General features: G+C 43.8%; 1 protein-coding gene across 1 annotated transcript in view; it reads left to right on the forward strand.

Annotated features, from left to right (window-relative positions):
- LOC132384591 (bromodomain adjacent to zinc finger domain protein 2A-like) overlaps positions 1-14,460 on the forward strand; it is a 181,792-nt gene that overhangs the window by 157,310 nt on the left and 10,022 nt on the right. Inside the window, exons 22-25 of the mRNA XM_059955810.1 lie at positions 1,463-1,620; positions 9,668-9,957; positions 12,496-12,631; positions 13,313-13,459. Coding sequence (XP_059811793.1) covers positions 1,463-1,620; positions 9,668-9,957; positions 12,496-12,631; positions 13,313-13,459 — 731 coding nt within the window. The remainder of the gene's footprint in view (positions 1-1,462; positions 1,621-9,667; positions 9,958-12,495; positions 12,632-13,312; positions 13,460-14,460) is intronic.

The following is a 14,460-nucleotide window of genomic DNA, read 5'->3' on the forward strand; positions in this document are numbered from 1 at the left end:
TATATAGCTGCAACATGATTTCCTGACTTTTATACTCAACACCCTGATGATAATGGCAAGTATGCCATATGTTTTCTTTACTACCCTGTCCTCTTTCAGGGAGCTGTGGACATGTACCTCAAGATCTCTCGGGTACATCAATGTTCCAGTGTTTGCTGATACTTTCTTCCTGTATTTGAACCTCCCCCCGGCCAAATGTGTCGCCACACACTTAGAATCAGAGAATCATTGAGCACTGCAGCAACGAAACGGGCCCTTCTAGTTCATGCCAAACTGTTAGTCTACCTGATCTCATCGAACCACACCTTAATCATAGCTCTCCATCCATGTGCTGATCCAAACTTCTCTTCAATGTTGCAATTAAACCTGCATCTGGCTCATTCCACACTCTCACCACCTTCTGGGCAAAGAAGTTTCCCCCTCAGGTTCCCCTTAAATATTTCCCCTTTAACCCTTAGCCTATGGCCTCCAATTCTAGTCTCAACCAACCTCAGTGGAAAAAGCCAGCCTGCATTTACCCTATGTATCCCCCTCATAATTTTGTATAGCTCTATCAAATCTCTCCACATTTTTCTACGCTCTAGGGAATAAAGTCCTAACCTATTCAACCTTTCCCTATAACTCACATCCTCAAGTCCTGGCAACTTCCCTGTAAATTTTCTCTGCACTCGTTCAATCTTAATCATATCTTTCCTGTGGGTAGATGACCAGAACTGCACACCTCACCAATGTCTTATGCAACTGCAACATAACATTCCAACTCCTGTACTCAAAACTTTGATTTATGAAGGCCAATGTGCCAAAAGCTTTCTTTATTAGCCTATCTATCTGTGATGCCACTTTCAATGAATTATGTACCTGTATTCCCAGATCCCTCTGTTCAACCTCAGTGCTCTAGCATTCACTGTGTAAGTCCTAGCCTGGTTTGTCCTATCAAAGTGCAACAACTCTAGTTAAATTCTGTCTGCAAATTTTTCAGCCCATTTTTCATTTGTCCAGATTAAACTCCATCTCCCATTTCTCCACCCAGATTTCCAACTGATCTGCTGTATCCTTTCACAAACTTCTTCACTATCCTCAACACCACTAATTTTTAATCACCTGCAAACTTACTGAACAGACCACCTACACTTTCGACCAAATTATTGATATACAATCACAAGCAACAGAGAACTCAGTACTGATCACAGACATCCCAGCTGAGATTTGCTGGGTTAGTCACCCACCTAGCTTTACATATGAAGACCTGTATATTGAATGTTAGTATTTGATCGGAGAGGGCATCACAACTGAGCCCAGTCCTGAACATAGCAGTCAGTCCCACTATGTGTTTGCCAGTCAGGAAGTAATCAAAAGCTAAGTGCGTGTTTGATTTCTTCTCGATCTAAATGTTGGGTGCAACTGTAGCCCTGCCTCAAGTTTGTCAATGTAGTTTACGTGACTGTTTTCTTTTCCTGTTCAGATATCCTCTTCAGTAACGATAGTGAGGAACAGATAATTACAAAGGAAATGGTGGAGAATTGGAAACCGGAGAAGTGGGCGATTTTAGCTGATCTCGAGGTCCTGCAGTATCTTGAGGAACTGGAACAGAGGGTGATAGCTGCCAGTCTGCACGTGGAGGTACTGACAAACACTACACAGTACCAAATGGAGACGGACCAGTCACTTACTGACTGATACTGGGCAAGCTCACACTGCCCTTATGCCAGCAGAGACTTGATGAGTTCAGAAATCCCTCTTCCACAATCAAAGTTACATCATTGTTACAGTGATGTAGCTGGTAGGATCCCTATGAACTAGGTTCAATCCCGACCTCTGCGTGTGTGGAGTTTGCACGGGTTTCCCCTGGGTGCTCTGGTTCCCTTCCACTTGCCAATGATGTACGGGTTGGTGGGTCAATTGGCCTCTGCAAATTCCCCCAGTGTTTGGATGAGTGGTAGAATCTGGGGAGAATTGAGGGGGATTGGGGGCAGTGAGAATAAACTGGCAGCAGTGTAAATGTGCGATTGATGGTCAGCACAGATTCAATGGGCCGAAGGGCCTGTTCTCATGCTGTACAGCCACAACTCCCCTTTTTTTGACGTGGCAAAGTGTCCTGTGGGTCTTCCCGTTCGAATGCTGGATTTCAGCAAAAGAGGGAGCAGAGACGCGGCCACAAGCATGGTCACCAGGAGGTCTTGAGGAGAATTTTGAAGGCCCATGTGGAAGAGAGTTCCTGAGCACCCAGGGTGACTGAAGGAGGAGTAGAAGGGATGATCAGAAACAAAATCACTGGTCTTTGTCCTGTTTTGTGGCAGCAACCCATTGCAATACATAATATTTTTTTTAAAACAGTAAATTACAATAAGGAATATATATATAAATAAGTAAGTAGAGAGCAAAACCAACATAGTGAGGTCGTGTTCATGGGTTCAATCTCCATTCTGAAATCCTATGGCGGAGGGGAGGAAGCTGTTGCTGAAACGTGTGTGCGCGTGTCTTCAGGCTCCTGTACCGCCTCCTTGATGACAGCAATGTGAGTAGGGTATGTCCTGGGTGATGGGGATCCCTAACAACAGATACTGCCTTTTTGAGGCATTTCGATTTCAAGATGTCCTGGATACTGGGGAGGCTAATGTCCATGATGGAGCTGGCTGAGTTTACGACTTTCTGCAACTTATTTTGACCCTGTGCAGTGCCCCCCCCCATACCAGAAAATGATGCAACCAGTTAGAATGCTGACCAAATTTGCACGAGTCTTTGGTGACGTACAAAGTCTCCTCAAACTCCTAATGAAGTGTAGCCACTATTATGTCTTCGTAATTGCATGAATATGTTGGACCCAAGATAGACCATCAAGCGAGCATTGATGTGCAGTAAAGCACGGGGTGAACAGGGCTGACTCTGAGGTTGGCCATAGGTCAGGCAGTTAGGATACTGCAGTGACACGGACAGGGGACAAGGAGAAACATTGCTGTTGGGTCAGAGGGGAAGGGTGGACGAGGCAGGGGAAGAATCCTGCAAGGTGACGTCAGGTTCACCAGAGACGAGGTGCAGGAAGTTCACCTTCAACCAGGCCACGTCCAGAAGCTGGGCACATTGAACCTGACTCGGATCGGCGGCCCACAGGAACTTGGAAGGTCAAATCCTTTGGAAAGAAGGGTTTAGGCCTCTTGTGGCCTTTGTTAAAGGGCCCTTGGTGATCGCGTTGCCACCAAACGATAGATCAAGACTGTTCGAGACATTTGCATGGTCACTGACCAGCTTCACAATCTAGTTAAAAGGAACAAGAAACTTGGCGACCTGTTGGAAGGGCCAAGATCAGTGCTGATGGTAAAAAAAACGAGAGAAATGGCAGTATAGTGGTAAGCTGACCCCAGCAAGGGTTTTAACAGCCTATGGAAAGTAGGGATGATGAGTAAGTCAGAATTTCATGGTTCAGCAGCCCTGGGGAAGAATTTATTAGATCAAATGATGCTCAATGTAATCAGGACCCCACAGGAACATGAGAAAATAGAAGCAGGCATTTGCCACTCATCCCTTCAAGCCTGTCCTACCATTCAATGTGATCATGGCTGATCTACATTGGCCTCAGCCTTGTAACTAACTATGTGCTCTTGCCAGTGCTCTCCCTTGAGTAAAAACATCTCAATATCTACCCTGCCCGGCCCCCTTAGGATCTTACAATATGTTTGAATATCGTCTCTCATTCTTCTAAACTCCAAGGAATACGGACACAGATTATATAGCCACTCTTTATTTTAAATTCAAATGTTTATTATTATTTATTATTATTTTACAAAGCAGCACAGCATATCCTAGAGCAGATACAGTAAAGCGTATCTACACAGCCATCCCATGACAGGAAAACAAATAAGATTTAGAAACAGAAAAAAGTTCTAATTTAAGTTTAGATTAACATACAACCAAAACTGATCCCACACATCTTGCACTTTTCCCTCACTGTTAATTCTTCCCAACATGTGTTCATATGATGAAATCTTAACCATTCCCTCAGTCCATTCCCTCATGGTGGGACATCTGGGTTTTTTCCAGTTTTGCAATATAATTCTTGTAGCTGTGATGAGACCCACCTTTAAAATAGTAAATCTGTCATTGTTTACATCAGGTATCATTGTCCTATCACCCAGGAGACAGAGCCGTGGGCACAAGGGCAGTGTAGGACCCGACCAATTCCCCAACAAATCAAGAACTTTGTACCAAAATGGACGAACAACGGAACAGTCCCAAATCATGTGAAAATATGTGCCCACCTCATTTTTACATTTCCAGCATAAATGATTATCAACAATCCCCATTTTGTAGAATCTAGTTGGTGTCCAATAATATCTGTGTACTATCTTATACTGAATAAATTTCCCTCTCGCTTCCCTAATATGTCTACCCACATTTGATAAAATATTTGACCACTCATTATCTTCAATATCGCTTCCAAGATCCTTCTGCCATACTGCTTTGAGATTGTTACACGGTTCACCCACAGAATGCTTGAACAATTTATAAAACACTGATGCTTTATGAACTTCCTGTGGTAATGTAAAGTATTCAGTTAAAGGGTTACTTTGTGGGCCACCATTCTTGAATATGCTACTAACACAATGTCTTATTTGTAAATACTTCCAAAAATTCCCTTTATCTACAAAGTTATATTTCCTCTGCAAATCCACATACAACATAAAAATCCCATTCTCATAGAGATCACCTGCTGTATTTACACTTTTAATCTTCCATTCTTTCCAGTACACCATCCTTTTCCCAATGTGTATCTCAGGGTTATTCCAGAGCAAGGAGTATAACTGATTCAAATGTGACCTTCTACAAGCTTCATGAATTGTACTCCACACACTCCTTGAGTGAAATAGTATAAGATTTAGATTAGTCTTGTTTTCCACATGTTGTGAGAGAATGTTAAGGGGAGAATGTGGTGCAGCCAGGCTCCATTCTATAATTACCCAATCTAAATCAACATCAGTCCTGGCCCAATGTTTAGCTAATTTGGTTATTTCAAAGGATAATTTATATGCCCTGATGTCTGGTAGACTGAGCACACCCATGTCCCTGGACATACACATCTTACTCATTTTAATTCTGGGCTTCTTCTTATCCCATAGAAAATCACTAATAATGTTGTTGTATTGCTTGTAGATCAAATCTGAAATATTTAAAGGCAACATCATAGAAAGATAGTTAAACTGAGGTGTTATGACCATTTTACCTACATTGACTTTACCCCAGAGTGACAGTCGCAGTGCCCCCCACTTACCCAGATTATTTCTTATCCTACTCAATAATGGATCATAATTTAAAGTAATTATTTCATCCAAATTCTGACTGAGTTTGACCCCCTAGATACTTTATTCCAACTGGCACCCATCTGAAATTAAACTGAGATACTGAATTTGAATAACACAATTTTGACATTGGCATAGCCTCAGGTTTACTGCAGTTGATTTTATAACCAGACACTTCAGAATATAATTGAATTGTTTTCATTCGTGGGGGTTAGGAGGGTCACTAATCAGTAATAAAATATCGTCAGCATATACCATCAGCTTATGCTCCTTTCCGCCTCCCTTCACCCCTCTAATATTTGGATCTGCTCTAATCATGACTGCCAATGGTTCCAAAAAAATCGTAAATAACAGTGGGGAGAGGGGGCAGCCTTGGCGTGTACCCCGTGAAATGTTGAAAAATGGGGATATGATACCATTTGTAATAACTGCAGCCTTAGGGTTTTTATACAAAATACTAATCCATGATTAAAGATAGAGCCAAACCCAAAGAATGACAAGGCCGTGGTTAAAAATCTCCACTCTACCCTGTCAAAGGCCTTTTCAGCGTCCAGGGAGATGCCAGTAACTGGGATACTACTTGGGGAGTTCAGCCATATTAAGTGCAGTAATCTCCTTAAATTGTCAGTTGGGGATCTGCCTTTAATGAAGCCAACCTGGTCAGTGTTAATTATTGGTGGCAATACTTTCTCTAATCGCGAAGCCAGTATTTTAGTCAGTATCTTACAGTCCACATTAATTAAGCTTATAGGTCTATAACTGGAAGGGTCTATTGCATCCCTGTCTTTTTTCTGGGATCAACGGTATTAATGCTTCATTAAATGTATTTGGTAAAGATTCCAAATTAAATGTTTCCGAATAGATTTTTGTTAGAATAGGAGCCAATATGTCCAGAAATTTCTTATAATATTCAACTGGGAAGCCGTCCATACCTGGAGATTTCCCCACTTTCATAACCACAATACCCGACTGACGTCATCCTCAGTAATTGGGGTATCCAAGGACTGAGCTTGTCGTGGGGATGATGTAGGCAATTTTATGTTAGCAAAAAACTGATTCAGCTCCTCCTGGTCATGACTAAACGGTGATGCAGATAGATGTTCATAGAACTGTTGAAAGACTTTGTTCATTTCTTTAGATGATGACTCTAATGTATTCCCTTTCTTAATTACAGGTATCACACTATTCGTATTCTGCTGTTTTAAATGTCGTGCCAGCAGCTTACCAGCTTTGTCACCACCTTCGTAAAAACTCGTTTTTCATCTAAATAATGCATATTCTGCTTCTTTGTTATTTAGCTGGAATTTCAAATTGCACAAGTCATCAGTATATTGTCTCAATAAGACCTTTTTCAATGTGGTTATTTCTGCCTCTAGATTTTTTTATTTGCTCCATACTTTCTTTCTTCCACTTAGATGTTTGTGCTATTAATTTTCCTCTTATATACACCTTGGATGCCTCCCATACCGAGGACGGCTTTACTGAGCTCCCTACGTTCAATTTAAAAAACCAAGTCAGATCTTCAGCCAACTTATCACTGAAATCCTCATCTTTTAACAGCATACTATCCATCGCCACCTACCCCTCCTCCCCCTTTCAGTATTTAGATCAATTTGCATTTCAACCAGCGCATGGTCTGATAATGCTATTGGGCTAATTTTACAGTTTATCGCCTGTTCAACAATGGAGTTGGATATTAGAAAAAAATCTATTCTAGAGTAGGATTTATGTTGATGAGGATTCACCCATTGCCATATATCCACCAGACCGATATCCTCAATAGGTTGATGTAAGGCAGCCCTGTTCCTAGGTACTGGTGATGTCTGAAATTTGCTTTTATCAATAACAGTGTCCATTACTTGGTTAAAATCTCCTGCTAAAATTGTTTTTCCTTCCTTGGTACCTAAAATTTCATTCACCTTGTTAAGAAAGTCTGGGTCTTCCTTATTAGGTGCAGATATGTTACAAAGTACTACCTTCACCCCATTAATAAGTGCATCTATACAAACTATCCTGCCTTCCTTGTCTTTAAATTCTCCAAGCAATACAAAACTAAGTTTTTTGTTAACTAAAATCATTGTCCCATTTTGTTTGCTATTAAATGATGAATAGAATACCTGGCCCACCCAATCTCTTCTCAATTTCAGTGCTTCAACATCTTTAAAATGTGTTTCCTGGACAAATGTGACATCAATTTGTTTACCTTTATGGTATGATAAAATCTTTTTCCTCTCGATTGGGTTTCCACACCCATTAATGTTCCATGATATGAAATTAACCATTCTCATGTCCTAAACTTCATGCACACATCTGCAAAAATATACATTTTCCCGGATGGCTGAGTCTGGAATGCAATAACTCCAAAAAAAAACCTGCTGTACTCTATCCCCATGCTCAGTTATTACCAACAAACACTGGAAATGCTGCCCTCTCAAACAAGTAAACAACCAACATAACCCACAAACGTAGCAATAATATATTCCTGCCAGATTAACTAACTAAAAAAAAAACAAACAGGCAGGATAAACTCCACAAAGAAACTGTAAAGACCATATCATGTCCGCAAAATGCTGAGCCAGCTGGTAAGCCTAGCCCTAATCAGACCGCTTTATCTAGCTCCCCACCCACCCTATTATACCTAAAAAGTTATTTCCATCTATTACTGTGATCATATCTTGTCTCTCAGTCCGTGCCAGTGCTGCAGTCTTCCTGAATGAATTTTTCTGCTTCTGCAGCAGTAGTAAGGAACTTGTTTTTTCCTTTCCACGTGAAGCGTAGAACTGTTGGATAAGCGAGTGCATACCTCACGTTGACTCTTTGCAGCAGTTCCCGGGCCGTAGTAAATGCCCTCCGGTTTTCAGCCAATTCTCTGGACAGATCCGCAAAGAAGGAGACTTTGCATCCCTCCCACTCAACATCTGTCTTTGCTTTGGCCGCTTCCAGCACTTTCTCTCTGGCCAAAGAGTGCAAGAATCATATTAGGACCAGGCAGGGGGGACCGGTGCGCCCTCTCAATCTCAAACTCTGCGTTCAGTTTGATGCCAAATCCCTCAGACATGATTCTCTGCACACACTTAATCAGACTGCCCGTTTCCGCACTCTCCTTTAGACCGACCAGCCTGCTCCTGTTCTCAAGCTCCTCGACACGGTTCCACAGCAGGTCCAAGCGTTTATTATTCTGCTCACTGGCACCCACCTGTTGCACAGTGGTGTCCGTCACACTGGAGAGGTGACCCTCAGCTTCCATCAGCCTCTCTTGAATGGCATTGACAGAGTTCTTCAACTCCGCTGTCGTTTCCTTAATTGTAAATACATCAGCAGCTACCATGAGTAAAGTGGAACTCATAGGACTAACCTCAGCCAGTAAATTCTCCGTGTTGGAGCCTTTGTCGTTAGTGTGCCTTGAACTTCGGATTGTGGGCCCTGCCTTGTAGCCACGCAGCTTGTTCCAGTGCTCTTAGAAGGTCTTGACATCGTACAGAGTTATCTCACAAAATTGTTATTAGCACTTTTAGTGAAGAAAACAAACAATTTCTAACTGCGGGACAGCTGTATCCGGACAAGGTGGGATAAATATGCTCTAATTAATAGAATTTCATGGTGGGTTGTTGGAGCTCTGCTAACGTGCAGCCATCTTTCCCAGGGCCCATGTGACTCCCCCATATAGCCATTCTTGATAGGACATCCCTCTCAATCCGGTCATTACCTTGGTGAATCTCCTTTGAACTGTCTCCAATGCTATGATTTTTTTTTTAACAAAACTGCACTGTCTTGTCTTGTCTTGTCTTGTCCATACTGCATCAACTGCTGCCACTGGGCTATAAACGTGCAGGAGCAATGTGTGGTTAAGTGCCTTGCTCAAGGACACACACGGCTGAGGCTCAAACTAACGACCCTAACCACTTGACCACGCGCCCACATGTCCAGGCGGCTCACAGCTAGATCCGGGGGTTGTTATTTCTCCACATTGTGTGTTGGATCTGGCAACTGGAGACACAAGTGACTGCAGATGCTGGAATCTAGAGTGACACACAATCTGCTGGAGGAACTCAGTTGGTCGAGCAGCAGCTGTAGGGACGAAAGGAATTACTGATGTTTTGGGACTGAATAATTGACAATTCCCTTCTTTCATGCCCCCCCCCCCCCACCCCAACAGATGCTGCTCGACCGGCTGCGATTTTGGCATCTTGTCACTTCTGGAAATGATAGAATGGAGTGGCAGCAAACTGAAGAGCTACACGTTGTGACACCACGTGGGCTTTCAGTGCTCATGCTGTGTCTGATGGCCAGCACTCACAGTTGAATGGGACTGGGATTGTGGACAACTGTAAACTTGTTTGCAAGTAGTGTGTAAGCATTGTCTTTGCTTTGTCCAGGGCTGGACCTGTCCGGACACTGACTCCACCCGTGATGACCTGGTGTACTTTGATCAGAAGTGCCTGACCTCCAGCGAAGGCAACATGAAAGGCGAGGAGGAGATGGAGCTCATGCGGAGAAATAACAACCCCCTGGATCTAGCTGTGAGCCGCCTGGCGGTGTTGGAGCTGAACATCGAGCGGCGGTATCTCAAGGAACCATTCAGTGCCCCCGCTGCAAGGAAACTGGAGCCCGCAGCGACAGCAAGTAAAGCTCCTGTCAAGGGTGGCTTGGAGGCGGAAATGAACAGGTAATTTACACTGTCATTACTTACAGTCAGAATTGGAATCCGAATTGGGTTTATTATCACTGACGTATGTCGTGAAATTTGTTACTTCGTGGCAGTAGCACAGCGCAATGGATAATAAATCACTATAAGATACAACAAGAATGTAAAATTTTAAAAACAAATATGTGGTGCAAAAAAAAAAGGCAAAGCAGTGAAGTAGTGTTGATGGATCATTCAGAAATCTGATGGTGGAGGGGAAGAAGCGGTTCTTAAGATGTTGAGTGAGGATCTTCAGGTTCCTGTACCTCCTCTCCGATGAGAAGGAAATGTGTCCCGAATGGGTGCTGCCACCTTGAGACACCGCATTTTGAAGATGTTCTTGATGGTGCCCATGGTGAAGCTGGCTGTAATGGAGTCCCAGGGTAATACAGAGTCAAAACAGGTCTTTTTGCCTAACTTATCAATACTAACCAAGGTTTGCATCTAATCTAGTCCCATCACTCCATGTTTGGCCCGTATCCCTCTTAAAAACTTTCCTATCCGTGTACTTGTCCAAATGTCTTCTAGAAGTGTTAATGCACTGTACTTGGCTCAAGCACTTCCACTGGCAGCTCATTCCATATACTCACCACCGTTTGCATGAAGAATTTGCCCCAATATCCCTTTTGATTTTTCACCCTGGAGCTTAAACCCAAGAGATTCTGCAGATGCTGGAAATCAAGAGAAACGCACACAAATGCTGGAGGAGCTCTGCAGGTCAGGCAGCATCTATGGAGAGGAATAAGCTGAAGACATTCCAGGTCGAGACCCTTCATAAGAACCGGAAAGGAAGGGGAAAGCAGCCAGAATAAGAAGCTGTGGAGAAGGGAAGGAGCACAAGTTGGCAGGTGATAGGTGAAACCAGGTGAGGGGGAAGGAGAGTGTGTTGGGGAGAAGAGATGAATTAAGAAGCTGGGAGATAATGGGTGGAAGAGGAAAATTGCTGAAGAAGGAATCTAGGAGAGGAGAGTGGACCCTGGGAGAAAGGGAAGGAGGAGGGCAGCAGAGGGAGATGATGGTCAGGTGAGGAGAAGAGAAAGGGGTAAGAGGGGAGCCAGAATGGGGAATCTCTTCCAGCGATTCTAAGATTAGTTTTATTTGTCACATGTGCATTGAAACATCAAAATACATTGGGAAGTGCATCATTTGCATCAAGAACCAACACAGTCTGACAATGGGCTATGGGCACTCCAGAAATGTTGCCACCTTTCCGGTGCCAATATAGTATGCCCATAACTTACTATCCCTAACCTGCACATCTTTGGAATTTGGGAGGTGGGGGGGGGGGCACAAGAGCAGCCAGAGGAAACCCACACAGTCATGGGGATAACATACAAACTCCATACAGACCACAGCAGGTATTGAACCCTGATTGATCGCTGGCTCTGTACTGGGGGGCTGCCCATTGACACAAACAACAGATGTCAGTGTGTGTTTTGATGTTTCAATGCATATGTGACAAATAAAGCTAATGTTTGAAAGAGGAATTTGCCTTTGATTGCATGTGACATTTTGTTGGTGCAGGAAAGCTCCAAGCTGGAACTGAGTCGTGTCTCCTCAGGAGGGACACCGGATGTTGACCCGGTCTGGTGACCCTGATTTCTCTCTCACCTACCCTGAGCATCTGATGCCCACTCTACCTGGAGACAAGCAGCCAGTACACCACCCATGCCAACAAGGCTAACAAATTGCCTGGCAAAATGTAAATCACATGGTGTCCATTCACCTCAAGGTGAAAGTTTATTTACTACTTGATTCTGGAATATATGCAGTCAACATAGGAGCAGAATTAGGCCATTCAGCCCATCAAGTCTTCTCCGCCACTCAATCATGGCTGATTTATTATCCCTCTCAACCCCGTTCTCTTGTCTTCTCCCCATAACCTTTGATGCCCTAACTAATTAATACCTACCAACCTTCGCTTTAAATATACCCAATGACTCGGCCTCCAAATTCATCTGTGCCAATCACCACCCTCTAGCTAATGAAATTCCTCCTCATCTGAAGGGATGTCCTTCTATTCTGAGGCTGTGCCCCCTGGTCTTAGACTCTCCTGTTGAATATAGAACTGGTCATGGCGAAGGCAGAGTTGTCATAGGGACTTAGAGCACGGAAACAGGCGCCTCAGCCCAACAGGTTTATGTTGTTCAAGCACACATTCACACTAATCCCATATTGCTCACATTCCCCATCAACCTCACCCGGCACCACTCCAGGGGAGGAGGTGGTAATGGAGAATGTGGGAGGAACTAATCCACCGACCCACATGTCTAGGGAGGAAACCCGAGCACCCAGAGGAAACCCACACGGTCACAAAGAGAATGCACAGTGCCCGAGGTCAGGATCGAGCCCAGGACTCTGGCACTGCTGCCTTGTGTTCACGAGAGTCAGTAAAGGGGCAATCATTAACCTGCCACCTCTGTATCTTCCAATTGGTCGTACACTGTGATGATCACACTCCGGGCAGCAGACTGTGAACAGTCAACTCTTGAGGGGGTTTTCTTTGTGTTTGTCACACAGCAACGACGATGGTGTCCCTCCTGGGCTGAGCTTGTGGCGAGAAACCTTACTGAAATGCACAAACGCTGCTCAGGTATTCATGTGCATCCAGCGGCTGGAGAATTCCATTGCTTGGGAGAAGTCTGTTCTGAAAGTGGTAAGTCAATCTGTCTAAATAACTCCCTAATACATAACAGTAAAAAATAACGGTAACCAGCTCTGCTGTCAGAGAGAGAAGGCAAAGGAGGAGAGCGAAGAAAACACAAAGGAACAGCAAAGTTATAGTGGCTTGGACGAAAACTAGTTCACTAGAGGAATAAAGTATGGAGAAACTCAACAAGTCAGACAGCATCTATGGAGGGGAGTAAACAGTTGACGTTTCAAGCCGATAAAAGTGGTTACATTTTAATCCAACAAAATCCACTGAACTCTTCCTTCTGGCTGATACAAACACCTAATAGGCCAGATCTCCAGGGCCGGCTGGAATCTTCCTCTGCACACTGCAGTGAGCGACGTTCTGCTGTGGTGAATCTAATACAGGCTGCTGGTGTTTGCTCGTGTTTCACCTCTTTTTGCTTTGCTGTCCATCTATCATGAAGAGCGGTGTCTCAGCAGTTGGTGTGGCCTTGGACCGGGTGCTTGATCTGGGAAGAGAGGGTTTGATTAACCCGTGCCTGACCCTCCCTTCAGCCAGGTGCATGCACACTCCATCAGTCGGGCTCCCTGGGAGGATGTGCTGTGTGCTGTCTTTTCCCAACCGTAAGCATCCTGTCACTGTCAATGACACTGTCAATGACAATTCACCGGGTCAATGCCCACTTCTGCCTTTATTCTGCAGTTATGTCAGATCTGTCGAAAGGGAAACAGAGATGATTTGCTGCTTCTGTGTGACAACTGTGAACAGGGCTGCCACACCTTCTGCCTCAAGCCGAAGATTGAAGAGATCCCTGAAGACGACTGGTTCTGTCCAATCTGCATCAGTAAGGTATGGAGCATCGGTCTATGTTTCTGAATATATTCCAAGCATTGGGCACTGCCTCTTAATAAAGTCTTTCTGAAGAGCGTGAAGAATCCCTGGATTTCCTTATTGCTGGAATATCCAGTCCAGTACTCATTGCCCTAGCTGACCTAATCAATAGCCCCACACAAAGGCTTGATCCTTGGCCCTCTTCTAAAGGCACTGAGCCCTCCTGAGGTACGGTTACCTGGAATCATCAGAACCTCAAACATGGGAACAATTTTCAACAAGAGGCTGAACAGTAGGTCATGTGACCGCAGAGGAAATTCCAACCCAAAGTCTGTGCGCTGAATTATTAGTCCACGACTGTGGAGATATCCTAGCTGATAATTGCCCCTCCTTCAAGCCAAGAGTGCTGAAGGAAACTGACGGGGTTAACCCAGCCCAGACACTGCAAATTTTGCACTATGATCTCGCTATAATGCTAGCCAGCACTGATCCTCCACTGTCTTAACCTTCCTAGAGTTGAGTCAGTGAATGCACAGCAATGTATAAGCAAACTCCATCTGTTGAAACAAGACCGCCACTGCGCCTTTCACAGAGTTTACAGTCTGGAAGACGCTGGATCGGTTCATCCAAAAGAAGTAGTATTCTAAAGGCAGGATGAGGGATCTGTGGCTGACAAAGGAAGTCAAAGACAGCATAAAAACAAAAGAGAGGACAAATAATATAAAATTAATAAAATTCTCATAATAAAAATTACTGGGAAGCTTTTAAAAATCAACATGTCAACTAAAAAACCCTTAAGGAGGGAAAAGGTGGAATATGAAGGTAAGCTAGCCAATAATATCAAAGAGGATACCAAACATTTTTTCAGATACAGAGTAAAAAAGAGGCAAAAGTGGACATCAGACTGCTGGAAAATGACAATGGAGAGGTACTAATGAGGAACAAAGGAATGGCAAACTAACTTGATAAGTATTTTGCATCAGTCTTGACTGTAGAAGACACCAGGAGCATGCCAGAAA

Source organism: Hypanus sabinus, chromosome X1 (genome assembly GCF_030144855.1).
Source record: "Hypanus sabinus isolate sHypSab1 chromosome X1, sHypSab1.hap1, whole genome shotgun sequence".
Classification (NCBI taxonomy): domain Eukaryota; kingdom Metazoa; phylum Chordata; class Chondrichthyes; order Myliobatiformes; family Dasyatidae; genus Hypanus; species Hypanus sabinus.